Raw genomic sequence first — 26,305 nt, forward strand, 5'->3', positions numbered from 1 at the left:
GTGTATCAAATTTATCAAACTGAACAAACTGAATCTTATAAAAAGATATGTTGTGAGATTTTTCAGCTTATGAGGGCTGATTTTGTGAAAGGTTTTTAAAATTAATGTTAATTTATCAAGCCGTATATTGTACATATTATAATTTAAAAAACAATTGTCAGTCTGACAAATGAACTATGAACATTTTTTCAAAAACCATATAAATATACCTGGCAACACAGGATTGGATTAGAAAATTTTTGATTTGCTTTTGTTGAAATTCAGCTCACAGAAAAACTAGCCATGCTTATTTCATACATGCCTATTATTAATCTCTCACTGTAAGAAATCAGAAACAAAAAGCTTATAGTCTTTGCTTAAGGATTCTTGAGTGTTTTGTACAATGACACAAGTTTTACACAGGAAAAAGGAGGATATAATTTTATACTTCCTTTTACTATGTAGTCTATAAAAACAACAATGCCTGCATTAATACATCCCAACAAACTAGAAAACACCCAGACTAGAATGGGAAATTGTAAGTATGGCATTTCTAATACTGTTAAGAAATGTAAAATGTATGGTAAATTGGTAATATAATACCATAAAATATCTGTTTTACTTTATCAAGGCTGGATATGAAACTAAAACAAAAAGTAGTCCTTTCTGGGAAGGTGAGGAGGGTGGGTTGAGGGAGAATGTTTCAATTGTTGGATTTGAATACTGGTCATAGATACTTTGAATGGTGTGGGCCCTAGGGCTGGGACGATATATCGATACATATGAAGAAATATCAAAATATCACCCCGAAAAATCTTACTTCGATCTGTTTTTCTTTGTGTATTTAAAATAAATAAGCTAAATATTAAATAGCAAACATAAAGAGTAAATATTAAACAGTCCGGGCGGCTTAGACACAGCTCAGGCAAGGATTCTGTCTCCAGAAACCCGTGCTTTAGCATTCCGTGCTCCTATGTAAAGTATGTATGGAAAGCCGTGCCTAAAAGTGGTCAAGGCACGGACACGGCACGGGATATTGGCCGAAATATTTAAATGAGATCACACGTTTTTACAAAACCCGTGTCAGAAAGCCGTGCTAGTTTCCATATATGGACTCACGGATTCTGTAAACCCGTGTCTGAAACCCATGTCCTTTTCCATATATGGAGACACGTTTTTTTGGAAACCTGTGTCAAAAAAGCCGTGCCGTATACCATATAAGGAGTCATGGGATCTGTACATTTGTTTAGATCTAGGTCATGGCCTTTAGAGAATCCCCTGATGTAACTGTGGATGCCAAAATGGTGACTGAAACCAAACTAACTTCACATTGCTTTACATTAATGCTTAGTTTTAGAATTTCAAAAGTTAAAAATCTTATATGAATGTGTGCATTTACTTTCTGTTAAAGATTAACTTTATCAGTTACAATCCATGCTAGTTTTTAATTAAGATTTTAATGATAATAATGTACAATATTCAATTGTAATTTAATCTAGTAGCTAAGTTCGCACAATCTGAGAAAGAATTTAGTTTAAATAAAACTTTCACTAGCACAGTGATGTCACATAAAATATTTACTATAAAGGATTAGTGAAAGTCCAACTAAAGTCATTCAAATAAACCTAAACTATTTCATCACGTTCATTGTCAACATCGCAATACAGGAAGATCATGATTGAAAATTGAAAAATTGACTTATTTATTCTTCTTAGACTAGATTACACTTACTGCATTTAGTTCAAAAGTGAAGAAATTATCCCAGACTGACATAAATACAATTCCAACTGACATCTATTAGTTAAATATCCTTTGAATAGAGCAAAAAGACACATTGACTTAGCTCATGACCATGAATCCCTCCAATTTAATATTCAAATAAAGGGAGTTATGATTGAGCATGCTCAGTAAAACGCCGTGAGATACAAATAAATAGTTTGAAGCAAAACCCACCTGAGTTAAAAACCATCTCCCTGGGACACAGATTCCGTGCCTCCACACGGGTTTCTGTGAGTGAGGATTCCTCACTTTTAGACACGGAAGCCGTGTCCGTGTCTTGGACATGCAAAACCCGTGCGGCTTTTTAAAAACCCGTGCGGATTCTGTGTCTTAGCTGTGCCCAAGCTGTGCCTATTCCGCCTCGAACTTTCGTACGGGCAATCAGAAAGTTGGAACTCTTCAATTTTAAATATACGTTTATTACTTTGCTATTTATGGTAGATATTTTGAAGCTCGTTAAAATGTGCAAAGTTTGATTCAGAACAATGAAAGTCAGTTCGTACAAGTCACTGACAGATATTATTTAAAACAGGAGTACCTCTTTTTAACAGCAATATGCACCGTTGAGTGGATTTATTTTCTGTGTTAACTACAGAATGAGTTTTATATGTTGTACATGCATACGCAACGTGAACTGTAACTCGTTGTTTGGCATCGCGACTCTGTGAAGCAGCCAATCAAATGAACCACGCATATTTAATTTCATACCAAGATTTTTTGATGAGTTTGCCCATGGGTGATAAGTAAAAACGAGATCACCCGTGGGTTTCCCACGATGGCAAGAAATATATGGGGGGAAATATTTACAATCTTAAAATGAGGAATTAATAGAGGCTTAGACAAACATATTCATAAGAAAAAAAGTGTTACCTTTACCTCAGTAAACAGTTTAATAAATTGAACTTGGTTGAATAATGAAGGGATCTGGATATGTTACCCTAAAATATGGTGGCTAAGGGGAATAACTCCTATAGCTCTCTGGAAAAATATATTGACAGACAGGAGAGCTACAGTGCCACCCATTGAAAAAACTGCATGTATAATTATTGCGAACAAAAATTTTCCCTCGGTTCTGGAATACTGTAGAAGTACTTTTTTTCGTGTGGCTTAATAATTTACGCCATGTACACGGTCACAAATATTCCAAGGAAATTTGTCCAGGCATACTTAAAATAAATGTAAGGCACAAAGTGACAGTCTAAGAAACTCGGGTAATTCTGTACCCGCGGATTAAACAGAAATTGAGATTCCACGGAATTATGACCCCATGGAAAAAACTATGTCTCCAGTAATTAATTCTTTCAAATTCTTACCTCAATTGCAAAAAGCTAAATTTCAAAAAAATTTCCTAACTTTTCTGTCAAGTACTCTTGTAGTGGACATGTGCACGAAGTGCATTAGACCGACTTATCTTGCAAACAAAAATGGAAGTATAAATATCCGAAATTTTCAATCATCTCAATTTCAGGGCCAGGAGGGCTATTGACAACCTTAATAAGAAATGCTTTGTTGTGCAAACAGTAAAAGAATATGGTAGGATCGCACGGTTAGTAAGATTTTGAGATGACAATCTGAAAAACATGGAGAAATAAACCGAGAAACAGCACTTATTTGTGCGCAATAAATAACAGTTTTTTTCGTTCAAGGTGGCACTGTAGCTCTCCGGTCTGTCAAAATATTTTTTTGAGAGGTACAGTTTTGCAGCTAAAACAAAATATGTAATAGGAAAAGGGTCTATTCTCAGCATAGGATTTTTTTTTATTGTCATGTAAACTGTAAGATATAAACTGTATGTTTACAAAATTAAACTGGAATGCCTATGAAAACATCTAATATGTATAATGTTGTGATAAAAAAAGGTAAACAAGGTAAGTTGTTCATACCTGTAGGCCTACGTCAGTAATGTACACTGTACCTAACTTTACACCAGTAACGTCACTTGAAACGTGCGGTAACGTAGTAGTCGTTAGCAACTTTAGAGAGTTGTACCATTACCGTTTCGAAATAAATGATCAGCCTGTAATCACTGTTATTTTGATGAATTATCAGAATAAAATGGAATTTAATAAATATTTTTAAACTAAATGATTTTAAATACATCATAACATAAACATCATAAACGCAATCTTTGTTTGCAAAAATCGTGGAAACGAATCCTTGTAGAACAAACTAATTTTAAAAAAACAAAACAAAAGTCTACTTTCATTTTCGAAAGATCGCAGAATGACAGGTACTTTTTCAATTTATGTCGGTATTCTAGGCATTAAAAATTTAATTTTACTGCAGTATATAAAAGAAAGTATAATACATACTCAAAATTGACAAATAAATCAACTGTGAAAGAAGCCAAATTACAACAAGGAAGTAAACCGAAATCAATCAACACTTGACATGGGCATTTGCCAATAAACTTAAAGCTATTCAATTAAAAATAGTAGATGCTGATACTGTATAACAAACACTATTTTTTAAATCGGGTGAAGTCTGTTTTTATCATTTGTCAATTGATTATTTTGCATATGTAATTAATCAATGTTCATACAGATGTTACTAAGAACAACATTCTACTTTAACATGTTTAACTACATGTAGTTTAACTCAATCGGTAAGACCCTGGACTAGCGTTGTCATTGGTTCAATTTCATTTAGAGATAACCAGCTGAGCATTTCTCTGTTACATCACATGCCCAACTTCTGGTATTTTCAGTAGAAGAAAATGATTGCCCCTTAGAATTTGCGCCAAATGCACTGGCACTCGAACGGGAGGAAGACATCTCTTTCTCTATAAGGGCAATATTTTGGTGTATGATACATGGTACATGTATCATATTATCTTTGGCTTGTTGATTAACTCAAATGGCAGAGATGAACTTGCATGTATGCCAGAGGTCCCGAATTTAAATTTATTCAGAGGCACCTTGCTATCTATATATATTAGGTATATATATTCACCTTATTTGTGATTTTATATGGAAGGAAGGTTAATAAATGTTTCAAAATAGTGAGAAAATCTCTCAATTATATTTTGCCTCTAAAAGACCATACTAAAGCAATTAAAATATTTCCTTACAGCTGAATTGCAGTGTTGGTATTTGACAGATTTGACAATTAATTGTGCATATTTTTATGATTCCAGTAGCACATTAATGACCTAAAATACCTCAAAGCAATGTAAAAATAACCCCAGTAATGGTACTTTTTAGAAAATAAATTTATTTTTATAACAAATATTTTTACTTGTATACATTGCATTATTTTTTTTTTTTTTGAAATGTGGCATTTAGGCCTTTAGTGATAATGTAAAGATGATTAGGAATACTCCTAAAGATTGTATTATTAATGTTTTTGAATTATTAAAGGTTGATGGTGACATAACCGAGTGAAAACAATATGGCAAAGTCTGAGCCTCCTAATAAGAGCAGCAAGTCAATCATGGGGCAGAGCTTCCTTAATAGTATGTCTGACAGTGCTCGACAGCGGTATCTGGAGAGCATGATGAGTGGCATCATGGAGATGGGGATGGGAGGGGAAAACTCAGATGTAGAGATCATCGTACAGGGCCAGAGCTTCCCCTGTCACAAACTTCTACTTGCAGCAGGTATTTATACAATAACTACTGTGAAATCATCAATTTTTGTGGGGTTTACTTTCAGTTCTTCATCCATGAAATAAAATCCCCAGGAACTCATGGGTTTTCCTCACAAAAATATGTTACTTCACAGTATTTACACTTGTTTGTTAGTTCCCTTTAAAAGAAATTTATGTTGCTTCTTAATAAAATCTTTGCCTTGTTATAAAGATAAAGGAGATCCACTTATTTTGTCATATGAGGTAAATTTGGCATGGTTTTTAATAACATTTCAACACTAAGTCATAGTCATTTTGTTTTTAAGGTTCCCCATATTTCAAGTCCATGTTTAACTCTGGAATGCTGGAGTCTACAAGTAATAGACTCGAGTTACCTGACATAGAAAAGGCTACCTTTGAGGCGTTCAGGACTTATATCTACACAGGACAAGAGGACATCACCAGGGACAATGTAGTGGAACTCCTCAGAGCAGCTGCATTATTCCAAGTACACTATCAAAATGCTCATAGCATGTGTTCACTTAAACTATAATTTGGTTTATGCAGAAACTTTTTAAACCCAATAATGATAATTTGAAGAAAAAAATAAAAAAAATCAAACAAAACAGAAAAAAGTATAAATTTCTTTAAAAATAGTCTACAATATTCAGTTGAAAAAGAACAATGATTTCTGTCTTTAAATACTCATGATTTTGAAAAATAAACACATAAATTGTAAAAAAAAAAATTCATGAATAATGATATGTAGTATTATTAAGTCTGCTGGTTTTACATATGAATGAAATTTAATGATAATGCTACATCATTTTCATTCTTTGGAATATAGGTGCAGGCTCTGCAAGAGTCATGTGAGGAATTTCTTGGAAAGGAAATGGACACTGAAAATTGCCTTGAAATTTTTAAACTTGCTCGGCAGTTTGGCTGCAATATACTCTTAGAAAAATGTCGTCCATATGTGATGGAGGGCTTCAATGGACTATGGAAGACAAAAGAATTTGATGAGCTGGATATTGACGATGTTCTGAGTATTGTTAAAGATGACGATTTGGTTCCTGTGGATGAAGAACAAATTTGTGAGGCCGTCTTGCGCTGGGTTAAAGCGGACAAGCGTAACAGAGAAGATAACATTGACAAACTTTTTCGGCATGTGAGATTAATAAACATCAGTCCCGAGTATTTACTGAGTGAATTGTACAGGGAAAACTTGTTGACAGAGGATCAAAACTGTAGTCGTTTCCTTGATGAAGCTCGAGATTACCACATGCTACCGGCTCGACAGCAAGAGTACTGCTCAACCAGATTTCACTTACGCAACAGTGATGAATTTGAGGAAGTTACTATGGTGATTACAGAATATGATATGGAGAGGTCTGGATCATTCTACCAGGATGGTAAGTGTCTATGGGCCTTCAGTTTTCACCAGAATCGCTGGTACACCCTAGCTCCAATACCACTGGACAAAAACCCAGGTGTGAACTTCCAGATGGTCACCTATAGGAGTGATATTTACTTGTCGGGGGGAACAAACAATTCCAAAAACTTGCTTCATTACGATTCAGAGAGAAATGAATGGAACTTGTGCGAAGCCTTGATGAAGAGAGGACGTACATGTCATGTGATGGCAGCTGTGAGAGAGTCAATCTACATCGTTGGAGGTAAAAATCCTAAAGCAAAGGAGGGGAAGAATGTCCTAAGTTCCGTAGATGAATATAGTATCCGAGGGAAAAAATGGAGAGCATTAGGAGAACTGATGTGCCCTGTTCACTCTGCATCTTCCACAGTTATAGGAGAAAGAATTTTCATTTTTGGAGGAATCAATCAAAATGGAAAATATGTCAGAGACATTCAGGTGTTTGAAATCCGGACAAGAGAATGCAAGGTCATAGGTCAACTGGATTTGGAACAGCCTGTGGCTGTGTCATCCTTTGGACATTTGAACTTTATAATAAATGCCAAAGGTGAAATTATCAAGTTTGATATTGAGAGAAGAGAGGATGACTTTAAATGCAAGTTTGTGTCATTGACCAAATTGTCACCTTCATATTTACCAATTTTAGGATTCACACACTACAGGGGCAGAATATTACTTCTCTCTGCCGACCAGAAAAAGAAGGATGTGTTTTCTCAGATGATACAGATCGACATGCGGAAGTCACCGATGAGGGCAGAGATTGTGACCCCTCGAAATAACACCAAACCCAAGCCAATCCATGCCTGTACTAGGAACATTATCAACAAACAGTTCTTATACCACACTTATTTTCAATAGCAAATTCTGTAAAATTTATCAAATGTACCGTGCATCTTTTTTAAAAAACTTGTTAAGTTTACAAAACAAAATTTTTATACCAGACACTTTGACATAATGTTTTTCTATGACAGATATACAATACTTTATAATCTCATGATAACTGATCCTCTGAAGTAGTGTGCAGTTTTTTCTGTTTGATGCATATACATGTATATATTTTTATTTAAACTAAGTACTGGTAAAAGACAGTCTGGCATAGTGTTGTTTACACTAAAGAGGGCATGGTTTTTCATGAACGTCATTTTTTTTTTTTTAAATTTGATGTTGCATTCAGTCCTTGGACATAAAAAACATATTTTTATCTGATTCTCTCTGTATTTGTTTGTTTTTGGAATGAGAATAATAAAAAATAAGAGTAAAACAAAAGACACTTGTAAAGAACTTTATATCAGTTGATTTATAAAATTTTTATTTTCACCTATCTCTTTATAGCATTGCATTAATGTCACATTTAAGAAGATTTGCTGGTACAATGTATTTTATCAGTTAACACTTGTTTGTATCTTAAGCAATCCCCATAGTTAACACATCATTACATAGTAGTCTTAGATATAATTGGTTCAGAAAAGTCAAGGTTCTTAGGTATAGCCAGTTCCTAGCAGTCAAGGTTCTTATAAGTACATGTAGTAAAGAGTATTCTATGTTCTTAGGTTTATAGATATAACAAGTACCGTACCTAGTACACTGTATAGAGAAGTCAAGGTTCTTAGATATAACTAGTTAAGAGTAGTGTAGGTTCTTGGATTTAGTCAGTACAAACTAATCAAGGTTTTTAGATATAGCCAGTTCAAAGTAGTCAATGTTCTTAGATTTAGCCAATTCAAAATATTTCCATTTCTAATTTTTATACCCCCCACTTGAAAAGTGGGAGGGTATATAGTAATTGGTATTTCCGTCCATCCGTCTGTACGTCCGTCCGTCCGTCTGTTACGCTTTGGGGTACCCATCTCTTATATGCAACTCCTCTCATACCACTGAAGGAAATTTAATGAAACGTTCACAGATTCTTAATTACATATTGCCATTGTGCACCTCCTATTTTACTTTTTGATCTGACATATATTTTTGATTTTCCAGAGCAAAACATGGACACTGCCATTATATTCATATGGGAGGCAGGGGGTATCATTTAGTGAGCTCATTGCTCACAGTACCTCTAGCTTTCTCTGTGATAACTCTTTGAAAGTTAGGGGTAGTTTATTTCTAGATAATTCTGCCGGAATGTAAATTAGGCAGGTCGATAGGTCGGGAGCTAAGGAGGCCTAATACACATGCAATTCTCGTGCGCATCTGTCTCTGTGTCTGATGCTAAGGAGGCCAAAAATGCATGTAAATCTCGTGTGGCTGCCTTTGTGTTTGATGTCGGTTGGCGAGGACTATTGAAATTGGCATGGAAGTCATCATGTGATTTAAATCTATTTATCTACATTTTTAAAGTCTAAATCTACAATTTTATTTCACAATGAAATGGAAATATAAGGAATCACTGTCTAGTTAGGAGGGTATGTCAGGGACATCAACAATAGTGGGAAACATGGGATAATTTAAGCATAACGGGCTTTGCCCGTTATGCAAATTATCCCATGTTTCCCACTATTGTTGATGCAAAGTAGTCAGAATTTTTTTTAGCTAAAGCCTGTTCAGAGTGGTCAAGGTTCTTATTTTATAAGTTGTAAAAAGTAGTCTATGTTCTAATTAGGTTTATAGATATAATCTAAATCAGTATAGAGAAATCAAGGTTCTTAGATATAGAGAGAAGTCAATGTTCTTAGATAAACCCAGTATGGAGAAGTCACGGTTCCTAGATATAGCTAGAACAGAGTAGTCTAGGTTCTTAGGTTTAGTCAGTACAGAGTATTCAAGGTTTTTAGCTCACCTGAGCCGAAGGCTCAAGTGAGCTTTTCTGATCACATTTTGTCCGTCCGTCCATCCGTCTGTCGAGCTGTCCGTCTGTCTGTAAACTTTTCACATTTTCGACTTCTTCTCAAGAACCACAGGGCCAATTTTGACCAAACTTGGTACAAAGCATTTTTGGGTAAAGGGGAATTTAAATTATTAAAATGAAGGGCCTAGTCCCCTCACATGGGGAGATAATCAAGAAAAGACAAAAACAGGGTGGGGTCATTAAAAAATCTTCTTCTCAAGAACCACTGGGCCAGAAAAGCTGAAACTTATGTGGAAGCATCCTGGGATAGTGTAGATTTTAAATTGTTCAAATCATGACCTCCGAGGATAGGGCGGGGCCACAATGAGGAATCAAAGTTTTACATAGAAATATATACAGGAAAATTTTTTGAAAATCTTCTTCTGAAGAACCACTGGGCGAGAAAAGCTGAAACTTATGTGGAAGCATCCTGGTGTAGTGTAGATTCTAAATTGTTCAAATCATGACCCCCGGGGGTAGGGCGGGGCCACAATGGGAAATCAAAGTTTTACATAGAAATATATATGAAAAAATATTTGAAAATATTCTTTTCAAGAACCACTGAGCCAGAAAAGCTAAAACTTATGTAGAAGCTTCATGGAACAGTGTAGTTTTTAAATTGTCCAAATTATGGTCAGTGGGGTAGGGTGGGGTCACAATTGTATTATAAGGGGGAAATCTGGTAAAGAACAGCATGGTCAAAGCTTGATTTTATTTGAACATATTTTATTATGTAAAATAAATAATTGGATTGGGCAGCAGGCATAGCCTATATAAGCCCTCTCCATAATGGTCCATGGTCAAAGCTTCTCAGGTGAGCGATGTGGCCCATGGGCCTCTTGTTAGATATACTCATAGACAGGTCAGAATAGTCAAGATTATTTGACATAGCAAATGCAGAGTAGTCATGGTTTTGAGATTTAGCCAGTACCAATCAAGTGGTCAAGGTTCTTAAAGTCAGTACAGATTAGTTAAGGTTCATAGATTTGTTCAATACAGAGTAGTTAAGGTTTTAAGATATAGTCAATACAGAGTAGTCAAGGTTTTAAGATAAAGTCAGTTCAGAGTAGTCAAGGTTCTTAGATATAGTAGTACAGAGTAGTCAAGGTTCTAAGATAAAGTCAGTAGAGAGTAGTCAAGGTTCTTAGATATAGTCAAACCAGAGCAGTCAATTTTCTATGATAAAGTCAGTTCAGAGTAGTCAAGGTTCTTAGATATAGTCAATACAGAGTAGTCAAGGTTCTAAGATAAAGTCAGTTCGGAGTAGTCAAGGTTGTCTGAGATATAGTCAGTATAGAGTAGTCAAGGTTCTTAGATAAAGTAAGTTCAGAGTAGTCAATTAAGGTTGTCTGAGATATAGTCAAACCAGAGTAGTCAAGGTTCTTGGATAAAGTCAGTTCAGAGTAGTCAAGGTTCTAAAATAAAGTCAGTTCAGAGTAGTCAAGGTTTTAAGATATATCAAGTTTAGAGTTGTCAACGTTCTAAGCTTTAGCTCTTTACAACTTACTTGACTATTATGCAACATACAATAAATGTTCACGTCATAGAAAAAGAAATTTACCATTTCCCCGCAAGCACCTTCTAGCGTGGTACACGTTTCTCTAAAGTCTAGCGTAAATAATATTATGACGCTATATTTTAATAATAAAATAACTTATTTCCTATATAGCTTGTAACACGAGCTTTGATTGGTTACAAAGTCGGGTGTAAATATCCGTGCACCCGACTTGAGCCGGGTGTAAATAAAACGTGACGTCACAATGCATAGTTTTTCTATAATACAAAGCAAATCGATATGTTGAGACACACTCTAAAGCATTGTTATGGGTACAAAGGAAATAAATTCGTTATCCAGGTTCAATCAAGGGTGTACGGGGATTTACCCCGGGTTGTATTCCATGTATGGAATACAACCCGGGGTAAATCCCCGTACACCCTTGATTGAACCTGGATAACTAATATTATTTCCTATCAAGCTTGTAACACGAGCTTTGATTGGTTACAAAGTCGGGTGTAAATATCCATGCACCCTACTTGAGCCGGGTGTAAATAAAACGTGACGTCACAATGCATACAGTAGTTACTCAGTATCTAATCCATAGATTGAGACACACTTTGATGTTTACAGAGCATTTTTATGGGTACAAAGGAAATAAATTCGTTATCCAGGTTCAATCAAGGGTGTACGGGGATTTACCCGGGGTTGTATTCCATACACCCTTCGGCCTACGGCCTCAGGGTGTATGGAATAAAACCCGGGGTAAATCCCCGTACACCCTGGATTGAACCTACGGCCTCAGGGTGTATGGAATACAACCCGGGGTAAATCCCCGTACACCCTTGATTGAACCTGGATAACTAATAGTATTTTGGGCGGGGGTCAGATATTTTTCATGGAAGTTATTACAACCCCCCCCCTTTCAAAATAAATCTATATACAGACTTTGAAAAGAACATCGTACTAGGGTATGCCTCATTTATTTCGTTGTTTCTCGACAGTTACGGAATTGAACGAGTTAATTAAATGCGCATTGCGGGTAAATGCAATCTACATCAAAATCTGGAAGCTGCAAGGGAGCCTCACAAACATGGACGACAGGGCAAGAATTTCATGGAGGGTATCATCACACGTTTATTGACTGGGTTCTTGGACAGAATGCTCTTTGGCTAACGAATGTTGCCATTGAAGCCAATCAAAAAAGCTAATGATCCAAGAGTTAGTCGATTTTTCTCCTTTAATGAGATGTATGACTATTTAACATAGTATATTCTGGTGAACAGGCCATGGTACCAAATAACTGAAACCCCGCCATGTACAGCTTGTTATAGGCATTTCATGAAAATGAATATTCGGCGTTGCAGGGTTGTCAAAAATCATTCGAGATGTTCCTCAAAATTATTATAAAACTTTTAACATGTTTAATAATTTTCAGAAAAAGCTCAAGATAAAGATGTTCAAAGCTGAAAGAGTAAGTATATTTTCACACTGCAGGATAAATAGACTATTTAATGCATCCGGGATTCAAATTCATTCATACATATAAAAGTCAGTGGTAAATGTTAAAAATGTATACCAAATTGTCATCAAAATGAAAAATTTAGATCTGCAGCCAGATGTCCTGGATCTTTGTCACGTGACAATGCCGAGGACTTCTGCAGACTATGCTGCACGACACGATGCAGGTCCTCGACAAAACAAAACACTAAATTAATGCAAAGTGTAAAGAAAAAAAGCGTGTACTTATAGCAGTTTTAGCATAAACAAAATGTAAACTAACTTTATTAAACTTCTCAAGATGCAGCCACGTAGCATCGTTTTTGAAAGGGGCAGAGCAGATAATTTTTTGTACTTACCTGAAAAAAGTTGACAAGCAAAAACAAGAGGCCCAGGGGCCACAGCGCTCACCTGAGCACATCAGGCTTGAATTTACTCCCCCCCCCCTCCAGGCGTTCATCATTTGAACAAACTAGAATCTACACTACCTGAGGATGATTCCATATAAATATCACTAATCATAGCTTTGAAGTACTTGTAAAGAAGATTTTAAAAGGTTTCCCTATATATCCCTATGTAAAACTTGGGTCAGCCATTTTGGCCCCACCCTAGCCCCGGGGGTCATGATTTGAACAAACTTGAATCTGCACTACCTGAGTTTTATCTTTCCTGGCCCAGTGGTTCTGGAGAAGAAGATTTTTAAAGATTTTTCCTATATATTCCTATGTAAAACTTGGGTCAGCCATTTTGGCCCCACCCTTGCCCCAGGGGTCATGATTTGAACAAACTTGAATCTACACTACCTGAGGATGATTCCACATGAGTTTCATCTTTCCTGTCCTAGTGGTTCTGGAGATGAGGATTTTTAAAGATTTTTCATATATATTCCTATGTAAAACTTGGGTCGGCCATTTTGGCCCCACCCTTGCCCCGGGGGTCATGATTTCAACAAACTTGAATCTACACTACCTGAGGATGATTCCACATGAGTTTCATCTTTCCTGGCCCAGTGGTTCTGGAGAAGAAGATTTTTAAAGATTTTTCCTATATATTCCTATGTAAAACTTGGGTCGGCCATTTTGGCCCCACCTTTGCCCCGGGGGTCATGATTTGAACAAACTTAAATCTGCTCTACCTGAGGATGATTCTATATGAGTTTCATCTTTCCTGGCCCAGTGGTTCTGGAGAAGAAGATTTTTAAAGATTTTTCCTCTATAGTCCTATGTAAAACGTGGGTCGGCCATTTTGGCCCTACCCTTGCCCCCGGGGTCATGATTTGAACAAACTAGAATCTACACTTCCTGAGGATGATTCCACATGAGTTTCATCTTTCCTGTCCTAGTGGTTCTGGAGAAGAAGATTTTTCTTATATATTCCTATGTAAAACTAGGGTCGACCATTTTGGCCCCACCCTTGCCCCCGGGGTCATGATTTGAACAAACTTAAATCTGCTCTACCTGAGGATGATTCCACATGAGTTTCATCTTTCCTGGCCCAGTGGTTATGGAGAAGAAGATTTTTAAAGATTTTTCCTATTATTCCTATGTAAAACTTGGGTCGGCCATTTTGGCCCCACCCTTGCCCCGGGGGTCATGATTTGAACAAACTTGAATTCACACTACCTGAGGATGATTCCATATGAGTTTCATCTTTCCTGGCCCAGTGGTTCTGGAGAAGAAGATTTTTAAAGATTTTTCCTATATATTCCTATGTAAAACTTTGGTCAGCCATTTTGGCCCCATCCTTGCCCCGAGGGTCATGATTTGAACAAACTTGAATCCACACTACCTGAGGATGATTCCACATGAGTTTCATCTTTCCTGGCCCAGCGGTTCTGGAGAAGAAGATTTTTTAAAAATGCCATTAATTTTTAACAAATTCAAGATGCAGCCACGTAGCATCGTTTTTGAAAGGGGCAGAGCAGATAATTTTTTGTACTTACCTGAAAAAAGTTGACAAGCAAAAACAAGAGGCCCAGGGGCCACAGCGCTCACCTGAGCACATCAGGCTTGAATTTACTCCCCCCCCCCCTCCAGGCGTTCATCATTTGAACAAACTAGAATCTACACTACCTGAGGATGATTCCATATAAATATCACTAATCATAGCTTTGAAGTACTTGTAAAGAAGATTTTAAAAGGTTTCCCTATATATCCCTATGTAAAACTTGGGTCAGCCATTTTGGCCCCACCCTAGCCCCGGGGGTCATGATTTGAACAAACTTGAATCTGCACTACCTGAGTTTTATCTTTCCTGGCCCAGTGGTTCTGGAGAAGAAGATTTTTAAAGATTTTTCCTATATATTCCTATGTAAAACTTGGGTCAGCCATTTTGGCCCCACCCTTGCCCCAGGGGTCATGATTTGAACAAACTTGAATCTACACTACCTGAGGATGATTCCACATGAGTTTCATCTTTCCTGTCCTAGTGGTTCTGGAGATGAGGATTTTTAAAGATTTTTCATATATATTCCTATGTAAAACTAGGGTCATCCATTTTGGCCCCATCCTTGCCCCGGGGGTCATGATTTCAACAAACTTGAATCTACACTACCTGAGGATGATTCCACATGAGTTTCATCTTTCCTGGCCCAGTGGTTCTGGAGAAGAAGATTTTTAAAGATTTTTCCTATATATTCCTATGTAAAACTTGGGTCGGCCATTTTGGCCCCACCTTTGCCCCGGGGGTCATGATTTGAACAAACTTAAATCTGCTCTACCTGAGGATGATTCTATATGAGTTTCATCTTTCCTGGCCCAGTGGTTCTGGAGAAGAAGATTTTTAAAGATTTTTCCTCTATAGTCCTATATAAAACGTGGGTCGGCCATTTTGGCCCTACCCTTGCCCCCGGGGTCATGATTTGAACAAACTAGAATCTACACTTCCTGAGGATGATTCCACATGAGTTTCATCTTTCCTGTCCTAGTGGTTCTGGAGAAGAAGATTTTTCTTATATATTCCTATGTAAAACTAGGGTCGACCATTTTGGCCCCACCCTTGCCCCCGGGGTCATGATTTGAACAAACTTAAATCTGCTCTACCTGAGGATGATTCCACATGAGTTTCATCTTTCCTGGCCCAGTGGTTATGGAGAAGAAGATTTTTAAAGATTTTTCCTATTATTCCTATGTAAAACTTGGGTCGGCCATTTTGGCCCCACCCTTGCCCCGGGGGTCATGATTTGAACAAACTTGAATTCACACTACCTGAGGATGATTCCATATGAGTTTCATCTTTCCTGGCCCAGTGGTTCTGGAGAAGAAGATTTTTAAAGATTTTTCCTATATATTCCTATGTAAAACTTTGGTCAGCCATTTTGGCCCCATCCTTGCCCCGAGGGTCATGATTTGAACAAACTTGAATCCACACTACCTGAGGATGATTCCACATGAGTTTCATCTTTCCTGGCCCAGCGGTTCTGGAGAAGAAGATTTTTTTTTAATGCCATTAATTTTTAACAAATTCAAGATGCAGCCACGTAGCATCGTTTTTGAAAGGGGCAGAGCAGATAATTTTTTGTACTTACCTGAAAAAAGTTGACAAGCAAAAACAAGAGGCCCAGGGGCCACAGCGCTCACCTGAGCACATCAGGCTTGAATTTACTCCCCCCCCCCTCCAGGCGTTCATCATTTGAACAAACTAGAATCTACACTACATGAGGATGATTCCATATAAATATCACTAATCATAGCTTTGAAGTACTTGAAAAGAAGATTTTAAAAGGTTTCCCTATATATCCCTATGTAAAACTTGGGTCAGCCATTTTGGCCCCACCCTAGCCCCGGGGGTCATGATTTGAACAAACTTGAATCTGCACTACCTGAGTTTTATCTTTCCTGGCCCAGTGGTTCTGGAGAAGAAGATTTTTAAAGATTTTTCCTATATATTCCTATGTAAAACTTGGGTCAGCCATTTTGGCCCCACCCTTGCCCCAGGGGTCATGATTTCAACAAACTTGAATCTACACTACCTGAGGATGATTCCACATGAGTTTCATCTTTCCTGTCCTAGTGGTTCTGGAGATGAGGATTTTTAAAGATTTTTCATATATATTCCTATGTAAAACTTGGGTCGGCCATTTTGGCCCCACCCTTGCCCCGGGGGTCATGATTTCAACAAACTTGAATCTACACTACCTGAGGATGATTCCACATGAGTTTCATCTTTCCTGGCCCAGTGGTTCTGGAGAAGAAGATTTTTAAAGATTTTTCCTATATATTCCTATGTAAAACTTGGGTCGGCCATTTTGGCCCCACCTTTGCCCCGGGGGTCATGATTTGAACAAACTTAAATCTGCTCTACCTGAGGATGATTCTATATGAGTTTCATCTTTCCTGGCCCAGTGGTTCTGGAGAAGAAGATTTTTAAAGATTTTTCCTCTATAGTCCTATGTAAAACGTGGGTCGGCCATTTTGGCCCTACCCTTGCCCCCGGGGTCATGATTTGAACAAACTAGAATCTACACTTCCTGAGGATGATTCCACATGAGTTTCATCTTTCCTGTCCTAGTGGTTCTGGAGAAGAAGATTTTTCTTATATATTCCTATGTAAAACTAGGGTCGACCATTTTGGCCCCACCCTTGCCCCCGGGGTCATGATTTGAACAAACTTGAATCTGCTCTACCTGAGGATGATTCCACATGAGTTTCATCTTTCCTGGCCCAGTGGTTATGGAGAAGAAGATTTTTAAAGATTTTTCCTATTATTCCTATGTAAAACTTGGGTCGGCCATTTTGGCCCCACCCTTGCCCCGGGGGTCATGATTTGAACAAACTTGAATTCACACTACCTGAGGATGATTCCATATGAGTTTCATCTTTCCTGGCCCAGTGGTTCTGGAGAAGAAGATTTTTAAAGATTTTTCCTATATATTCCTATGTAAAACTTTGGTCAGCCATTTTGGCCCCATCCTTGCCCCGAGGGTCATGATTTGAACAAACTTGAATCCACACTACCTGAGGATGATTCCACATGAGTTTCATCTTTCCTGGCCCAGCGGTTCTGGAGAAGAAGATTTTTTAAAAATGCCATTAATTTTTAACAAATTCATGATTATCTCCCCTTGGAAAAGGGCGCAGCCCTTCATTTGAACAAACTTGAATCCCCTTCACTCAAGGATACTTTGTGCCAAGTTTGGTTGAAATTGTCCCAGTGGTTCTTGAGAAGAAGATGAAAATGTGAAAAGTTTACGACGACAACAACGACAACGACGACAACAACGACAACGACGACAGACAACGGACAAATTTTGATCAGAAAAGCTCACTTGAGCCTTCGGCTCAGGTGAGCTAAAAAGGTGCCCAGTGACGAAAATCCTATTTCGTGGGGGTAGGGGTGGGGTGGGGGTTAAAAGCCAACTTTTTCCAATGCCAACTTCTTTCAGTACCAATTTTTAGCCGGGCTTATTGCTCAAAGAGCAATAGCCGGCTTATGGGATCCTGTTCAACTTCCTGTTCAAGCAGGATGTTGACCCGGTGTAGGGTGGTTTCGCGCCAATTACGTGTTCGCGCCGAGTGGTATCGCGCTGAGTGGTTTCGCCCCGTTTATCTACAGGTAAGATATGGGTAGTATACAGAATGGCTTCCCCCCGATTACCTGTGTCAGGTAGCTTGTAATTAATTAACCCCAAGGTTGATGTCATGTTATGTGGGATAATTATCCCATTTTGTATTTATACTTTTAGTGAGGCCATTTTCAGCCAAATTATGATTATTTGAACAGATTTGATCGTCTAATTTGGAATAATTTAGGACTGGGTATTAGAATATATATATTTATTTCACAAATCGCGTTGATTTTTCAATGAAGACTGTCATTGTTTTTCAGTTGATTTACAGTATTAAATAAACTTCGAAGTCAATCAATCTTTGCATACAGACACATCAGTAATTAGAAAATAAAATAATATTCTTCATTATAAGCACTCGTATAGATAGAAATTCTTTAAAACTTCAAAGCTAATATATAATGTACATGCGGGGCGAATTCACTCGGCGCGAACAAGTGATTGGTGCGAAACCACTCGGCGCGAACACGTAATCGGAGCGAAACCACCCGCATTCTGTTGACCCAATAGTCGCCAAATTAAACTGACGTTCTGAAATATAGTGTATCTACTTGTAATCGCTGTTGAAACAATTTATACTCATAATCTGATTAATTAAATGTGAATATAAACTGTACTGAAATTATTATTGTGCAGTTATCAAAAATACATTTGTTCTTAGTAGAGAACTTTTAACAAATTCCTACGCATAGCCTGGTTCCCTGTCCCTGTTTTGCTTCGTTTACTCTGCCCTCGTCACTGCCTCGGCAATGGTGAGACAGGGTACCAGGCTAAATTTTCCACTCATTCGGCAAACTTAATCAGCCGAGGAGTCCCTAATGATGCAGGTGTAAGGCCTACACAGTGCCCCCCTAGACATCGCCAGATTTCGTTTCTGGAGATAAACAAAGAAGACGCCATATTACACAAGGTATTAGGTATACGCGATTGCGGTATGGCGTTCTCCATGGTCAAATTATACAGCTGGTACAACGAAACTTATGCGGAAATCGGAGACTGCCGTACAATCTGACCACGTTTTAAAGTTTGTGTATGACAAAGATGTGCAGTTTATAAGGGGAATTGTGCAAGCCTCCATGCGAGACCGGAGCTACAGGTAGCAATGCCCAATGATTTTTAAAGAGTCAAAAAATTGTTAGTTTTTTATGTCCATTGTGTAAAGTATGACTCACTGATTCCATATCAAAAATCATTTCTTAAATCGGGTGAAAATTGAGCTTTTAATGAATGTTTAAAGAATGCAGAATTCTTACAGAGTTATCCATCTTTCCGAGGAAAATGATTGGAAAGTGTACATCAGCAGATTAAAAGCAGATAATGCAGGAATACTAGATCAAAACAATTTTAGAATATAACCTATGTACCAGTTTGTTAATTTTATCTGAAATTTCATAATTTTCTCGTGCCACTGTTGAGACATAGAAGAAAATATGACACAGAATGTGAAATGCAAGAGTTGTCTTCCTTTGTTTTCTTTATTTATACAGAATAGCTTATGTCTCATTATTCGTATGCTGTGTTGTCATTTAAAGAAATAAACTTAGCAATAAAAATCAAAGTATGATTATAAATGAAGTTTTCATTTGACTTTACTGTTCTCTTCACCAATGTAAGTCAATCTTGAAATTTATTCTTGTTCACTTTGAGATGAACCCTACTTTCGTTTTCGCGCACGAAATAGTCTTTGAACGGAATTTCATTATTAAAATGCTTCAGGATAGTTCAAAAACAAGAATATAACATTGTATCAGCTTGACAATGAAGTAAACAGACCATCAGACGTTCACTTCACGTTGTGTACATTTTTTCTACACACGTGTTGGCTGGCTGCTACAATCCGAATTTGCTCCAATAGGCCTTAGAAAATTCGTGTGGCGAACAAGAACGGTTGAATACTTGCCTGTAAGTGATATGCATTTGTAGTGGTATATCAGAAGAAGCTGTTTTTGCATGTTTTGACACTGTACTCGTCCGTATATGAAAATTAGAGATTTTTAAATTTTTCAATCTATTTTTAAAACGACTAATCGCGCCATACTTCAAACATTCAGGGTTGGTAATGCTAGGGGGCATCTCAAACTTCATAGAAAGGTCATCAAAACGTTTGAAAACACGAGGGAAAGTAGTGTATTAAGCCGTACTTTTTAAGCTCTTTTTTGATACGGAATCAAAACGAGGCTGAGGAAATCTGGAAAGTTATCTCCCCCTTGCTTGGGCATTGCTACTACAGGTTAGCCTACTGTAAGTTCATCCCATTTCTTTGAGATTTTTGGAAGAAAGAAAAGTTGTTTTTTTTTTTAAGTCTTTGCCTTGCCAATGACCAAATAAATGGTTGACTACAGTATCTGAAGAAATTTTAAGGAGTTGAATGGATGTCATACAGACCTCTGCCTATGGCTGCTAAATCAAAGCTTTACAGTTTTATGTGAAGAATTAAAAATATATAGGAGTATGTAAAGAAATGTTGTAACTGTAAATGGAAGTAACTTTTCTCTATTTTGTTCAATTATAAAGTATGAATTTAGACCCTCCAGCCCCTGCATGGGTTTTAGTTTCCAATTTTTATAGCCATAAAATGTCTTGGAGTTGTAAAAGGGGTTTTTGAAGAAAAATAGCTTGCACCCCCATCTTCAATAGAACTCCATTTTTCATAATATTTATTTTTTTTTATCTCTTGAAGAAAAAAAAGATGTAGAGCAAGTTATTGAGTATATTGTTTCTCCAAGGATGAATCCAGGATATGTCTTTGTACTCTCATGTCATCCAGAACTTGTGAATTTTTTCCTCATTTTCCCATTTATTTTCCCATTTATATATATTTTTATTTAAAAAAAATTAAATAAGACACTTTCACCTTGTTATGTTATTTTAAAAAGTTGCAATAATTTTGAAGCGATATGAGCAAAAATAAATCGATAAAAATAACCTATTGCAGATTTATTAAGAACAGGTGCATGTGGTGGATTTTGATCCGCTCCCGTATAAAACAAAAATGGCGTCGTACAGCAGACGCTTCTTACTCGTCATAATTTTCGTTAAATAATGCAAGTAGAAAAATTACCATGGATAATTTCGTTTAGTATCATTGCATGCAGGAGAATATTCATTTGATTTGCACCAAAACATGACTGATTCTGTCAGGAAAATGGAAAGCTAGCCGAAAATTCTATGGCATGTCCTGTCGCACGACTGCTTTTTTGTGCGTTTTCAAAGACTTGATATATCAATGGTGAGTTTATTTATTCTAAACAACTTTTTCTTTCTCCGAGACGATTTGGGGTTTGGAAAAATTGTGTAATTTATGTATTTTGCAAAAAATTTACAAATAAATACCGTTTGACAGATTTTTAAACGTAAAAACGAAAATCGGCAATAATGGGTACTCGGCAATAATGGGTGTACTCGCACGTTATATGTTTTATCCTGCCTATGCAATAAATCCAGAACAAACCTCTTTCCGAATTTCCTTGACTGAAAGTGTCTATGCAATGTCTTAATACATAATAATAAATTACTTTACAATTCTTTTTTTTCTCTCTCCACAATTTTCAAGTTTCCATGTAAACATGCTTTTTACTTTTAAAATTGATAGTATCAGATAATATAAGTAAAATTCTAGGTGGTTATTTTTTTTTTATTTTATTAGATTACTCTTGGTTCTAACTAAACAGTTGAACAGAGTACCTGTGAATGTGTAAATGGGATGGACAAATGTCACCATAAAGCCAGCATTCTTCTCTATGGGTAATTTATATGCAATTTATGTAATATGTAAATTCACTTGGTCTGTTTTAGGTATGCTTTACCAAATTTAATGTTAAATAGAAATTATATCAAAACATGCACACCAATATATATACCCGGTATATACAAGTGTGCAGTTCACCATGTGACTAGGTACAGGGTACTATTCGTGCCCTGGAACCTCCAAGTCCACTACCTTGGCATATATAAGCATACTTGTAACTATAAAATCTAACTTTAGGCCCCAAGACTATAATATAACTTAGTAAATTTATGGAACATGTTGATACAGGTACAAAAATGTCAGCAAAACTGATGTACGCCAGAGTTGGATTAAGCATCCAGAGTGCGCCACCTCGTCAAACTAAGACGATGGAAGAACTTTTTCCTGCACCTGACAGGTTTATAAATTACAGGTATGCATTTATTATGACTGTTTCATGAATGGTGCAAAATATTAAAAAATGACAGTACCCCAAAAGTGAAAATATAAAAAATAGAGAAATAGCATATTTTTTATGGGCAATATACACTTTTTTTCAATGGATGGAACTGTATCTCTCTGGTCGTCCATCCTAATTTTTTCAGACCAGCAAGCTACAGATCTGCAGCTAGCATGGTATATGTAAAACCATTCAGTGTTGTATTATGCTCCATTTTTCAACTTTTGTCAAAAATTACTAGGGCAACAAATAGGCCAGTCAATGATAGGGACAGGGAGTTCCTATATCAGAAATTGACAACTGTAGGGAGATTTTCAGGTTAATATATCTGGTGTTTTATTTTAGTGTCACATTGTTTACAAGTTTATTTTATTGTTACTTTTTTGAAAATTTATACTGTGATAGGATAGAATGCATATACACACATGTATATATATATATATATATATATATATATATATATATATATATATATATATATATATATAATTATATATATATATATAAATTCACAAAACACCTAACTAACTCAATACACCCGGACTTTGGACTTCAGATATTTAATGGCTTATTTGACATTGGACTGAAATTCTGACAAGATGTGCAGTCTTTCCATTCTTTTTGCTTTTTTTGTCTTTTACATGTTTAGTTTTGTTCTTGTCTCTTTTGTTTTTGTGTTGACTTTGTTTTAAACTTTTAATTATACATTTATACTATCAATTTCAATTCAGTGTGAAGTTTTGCATCAAGTCATAATCTTTTTTGACAGATGCATTCAGCGTAAACAATTCATGTGATTGATAAACTCATATTATCAACCTTGACACAGAAATAGTTTGTTGTACAAGCAAACAATCAGGGATTAGAAGAAAGTTCCAGTCGTAAAGCTTACGGTTAGGAGGCGTATACTATTTACCTTGAATACTGTCAAACTAGAAGATCGTGACGTAATATAAAACTTCAACTCAACTGCAACCTTTAGTAAAATGTTTAAATATTATTCACCCTATTTCTCATACATACTTAAAGGGAGTTATTTGTACATTCTTTTCACATGTATACATATTGAAATCCAAAATTTATTTGAAGTAGTAAATAAAATAAGTTTGAAAAAATATTTAACATATATACCAGTATTAAGAATTGGTGATGTAACTGCAATACAGGTTTATTGAGTATTTGTTGTCTTTTTCACTGAGGGTTTAATTTTTTTGTTTAATTAAATCAACAGCAATGCATTGGATACTATCCCCCGAGCCGCCTGTGCCCACACTTGCAGTGCCTCTAGTTGAAGACCTCATCTCTAGCCAGGAATTTATTTCTGCAGAGAATCCAATCGCTTGGATGAAGCAAAAATTAATGATAAATGAGCAAGAAATCCAACAGGTAAAGACAAATGAGTTGCATAATGAATAGAATGTATTCTGTTTCATTATGAATGTTGTTTAAGTTTTAAGATTTTTGTCATGTTTTAGATTGCCTGTCTTACCACTGGTCAAAAGGAAAATTGCATGTGGTCATCTGTTAGGAAGAATAGATTAACATCTTCAAACTTTGGTTGTGTTTTGGCAGCGAGCAAGAGAAATAGGTATACTGGTAGTTTACATGCCTTTATATGCAGGGCTCGACATTAACTTTTTTTCCTACTTGTCCATTCGGACAAGTGACCAAGACATTTACTTGTCCGAATCTCAACTTCACTTGTCCGAAAATTTTCAATAAAGTTCAATAGTTTTAACTTGAAAATTAAAATTAAGTCCATTTTATTTATACATGTCATGCGCTTGATTGATTCTTGATGTTATTGATAAATACCAGTACAACAGACACATTAAACGAAATTTAATTTAGGCTTTCTGTCCTGACAATAACGTAAATGTCCACAAGTGAACCTGTCAACATCAAACAATATTCACACTTCGGTTCATATCTTCCATGACTTTTCATTTTAGTATGCAATTAGTGAACTTCAATCCCGATCGAATGTGAACACAATATTAATATAGCGATACATATCGGGATCGAAGTTAGGATTTTATGTACAGCTTCCGTCTTGAGACTACTGATTTAGCTTTCAACAGTCTTTCTTTTTATTATTTAGAGACCCCTTTACATTAAAATGCACTTGTCCAATCGGACAAGTGCCCAGCAATATTCACTTGTCCGAATTTATTTTTCATTGGTACCGGACAAGCGGACAAGTGTTAATGTCGAGCCCTGATATGTATATGTAATTATAAATGATACTTGTAAAAGCAGTTAATTATAAAATCAAAAATATTGAAAGTTTGCTCCTTATATAACAGATATCCTGTCTCCTTATACAAAAGATTATGCTCAGCTTATGATCTGTCAAAGAAGGATGCCATTATTTGGGGGACGTGCAATGAAAAAGTCGCAATTGAAAAGTATAGAACTTTTGGGGATGCAGTTGTAGAGCCAACAGGTTGGTACATTTCTTTCCTAAGCAAAATTTCAATTTCTTTAAAGCAAATAAAAATTGATGATAAATAAAATTTTTTCTTGAGCTAATTTATTTAAAATTCAGTTATTAAACTGAAGTTGAAGATAATGAATATAAATATACTGTTTGTATATTCTATTTATAACAAGTCATCAATGCATAAGAAAATCAGAGTGTTGCATATTAATGCTATTTTGAAACTTTATAATACTGTTCATATTAGATATCTGGCTACACTGTAATGGGGTTCTTGGGTCAAGCCCCAATGGACTCATTCGTCGTCCTGCTGCATTCGGATTCAGCTATCAGAATCCAGGACTTGCTGACATATTAGAGATGTCAAATGTTAAGCCAGAAATACTGGAGGTGAAATGCCCCTTTTCAGCAAAGAATATGACAATTCCAGAAGCTATTGAAAAAGTACACGATTTCTGCCTAGGTAATAATAGTGTGCATGTATTTGTTTGAATACGTTTCATGTACTGAGATATTACTTTAAATAATTCAATATATTAGTTTGGATAAATTTAAGTACAATTTAGCAATTGTTAAAAAAGTTTTTTCCTTCTGTTGTAATGTTAGTCCACAAAGCAGATGATTTGCCTTCTCACTTTATTGTACAGTAAGGAACAAAATACTTATACATGTAAATATTTATTAGTTAAATAGTTTTGTCTTATGTTAATGATTGAGGCACCAATGAAAATTCTTATTCTTTAAAAATCTTCAACATATATATTTTTTTCATATAGAGGTTCAGGATTTTAATGGAGTCAAGTCCTTCAAGCTATGAGAGAACCACCAATACTATGATCAAGTGCAAGGACAGCTTCATATAATTGGGAAATCCTTGTGTGATTTTATGGTCTGGACACCAAAAGACTGTGCGATTGTGAGAATTAACAAAGACATCAATTGGGAGATCAACATATCTGTTTTGACAGACTTTTATTTCTGTAAATTTCTCCCGTATTTACAACAGCTATAAGATATAACATTAAACATGGTGAAAACATTTTAATTTTAATATCTTAGTTATCTACACTTGCAAAATTCTGAGCAATTTCCTGCATAAGGTGATCCTGAAAATTGACTAAAACACAGCATGATTGAAAGACTTTTGTAGAAATATATCTAAATTGCTGCGGAACATGCCTTGAAATTTCATAATTCTTAATACGCTCATTTGCTCTTTCAACATGTATGCGTGACTTAGCAATTCTTCGACATAGTTGGACCTCACTGGAAAGGGAGGAATATTTAGATGTACTCCTTGGGGGCAACAACTTGTGAATAGTGAACCCTTTGTCTGCTAAGATCATATCACCTGGAGATAACTGTTCTAAGACTTTACAATGTTCTACAATTGCAACATCAGATGTGCTGCCAGGGTGCAATTTAGTAATAAATACCAAAGCACCATTAGGTGCAACACCTGTAACACTTTTAACAGTGTGAGAATTTTTGTATCCGCTGTATGTGCTGGCCTGCAATCTCATATCATTCCCTGGA

General features: G+C 36.2%; 2 protein-coding genes across 3 annotated transcripts; both read left to right on the top strand.

The window, feature by feature from the left end:
- Positions 1–453: 453 nt before the first annotated feature.
- On the top strand, positions 454–8,221 carry LOC134245999 (kelch-like protein 24). 2 transcript variants are annotated; one of them, XM_062728245.1, is made up of 4 exons: positions 454–517; positions 5,118–5,356; positions 5,652–5,833; positions 6,173–8,221. In XM_062728245.1, the coding sequence occupies exons 2-4, from the start codon at positions 5,149–5,151 to the stop codon at positions 7,613–7,615; spliced, it is 1,833 nt and encodes a 610-aa protein (XP_062584229.1). In that variant the 5' UTR covers positions 454–517; positions 5,118–5,148; the 3' UTR covers positions 7,616–8,221. The 2 variants fall into 2 exon arrangements, with proteins under 2 accessions (XP_062584229.1, XP_062584230.1); XM_062728246.1 differs by lacking the exon at positions 454–517 and adding an exon at positions 3,970–3,988.
- Positions 8,222–21,164: 12,943 nt separating this feature from the next.
- On the top strand, positions 21,165–25,814 carry LOC134245995 (uncharacterized). Its single transcript, XM_062728238.1, has 9 exons — positions 21,165–21,371; positions 21,789–21,886; positions 22,179–22,302; positions 22,571–22,647; positions 23,561–23,715; positions 23,805–23,917; positions 24,636–24,775; positions 25,017–25,232; positions 25,546–25,814. Exons 2-9 carry the CDS (start codon positions 21,841–21,843, stop codon positions 25,584–25,586), a joined length of 912 nt encoding a protein of 303 aa, XP_062584222.1. The 5' UTR covers positions 21,165–21,371; positions 21,789–21,840; the 3' UTR covers positions 25,587–25,814.
- Positions 25,815–26,305: the final 491 nt, after the last annotated feature.

This window comes from Saccostrea cucullata, unplaced genomic scaffold, assembly GCF_032062105.1.
Source record: "Saccostrea cucullata isolate Sc308-1 unplaced genomic scaffold, CSIRO_AGI_Scuc_v1 ctg342, whole genome shotgun sequence".
In the NCBI taxonomy this organism is placed as follows: Eukaryota; Metazoa; Mollusca; class Bivalvia; order Ostreida; family Ostreidae; genus Saccostrea; species Saccostrea cuccullata.

Excerpts from the sequence above, each read along its gene's own strand:
- LOC134245999 (XM_062728245.1), top strand. The coding sequence starts at position 5,149 with ATGGCAAAGTCTGAGCCTCCTAATAAGAGCAGCAAGTCAATCATGGGG. Across the intron at positions 5,357-5,651 it reads CAAACTTCTACTTGCAGCAG|GTTCCCCATATTTCAAGTCC; the intron begins GTATTTATACAA and ends TTTGTTTTTAAG. Across the intron at positions 5,834-6,172 it reads GAGCAGCTGCATTATTCCAA|GTGCAGGCTCTGCAAGAGTC; the intron begins GTACACTATCAA and ends TTTGGAATATAG.
- LOC134245995 (XM_062728238.1), top strand. The coding sequence starts at position 21,841 with ATGGGATGGACAAATGTCACCATAAAGCCAGCATTCTTCTCTATGG. Across the intron at positions 23,918-24,635 it reads GCAGCGAGCAAGAGAAATAG|ATATCCTGTCTCCTTATACA; the intron begins GTATACTGGTAG and ends CTTATATAACAG. Across the intron at positions 25,233-25,545 it reads AGTACACGATTTCTGCCTAG|AGGTTCAGGATTTTAATGGA; the intron begins GTAATAATAGTG and ends TTTTTCATATAG.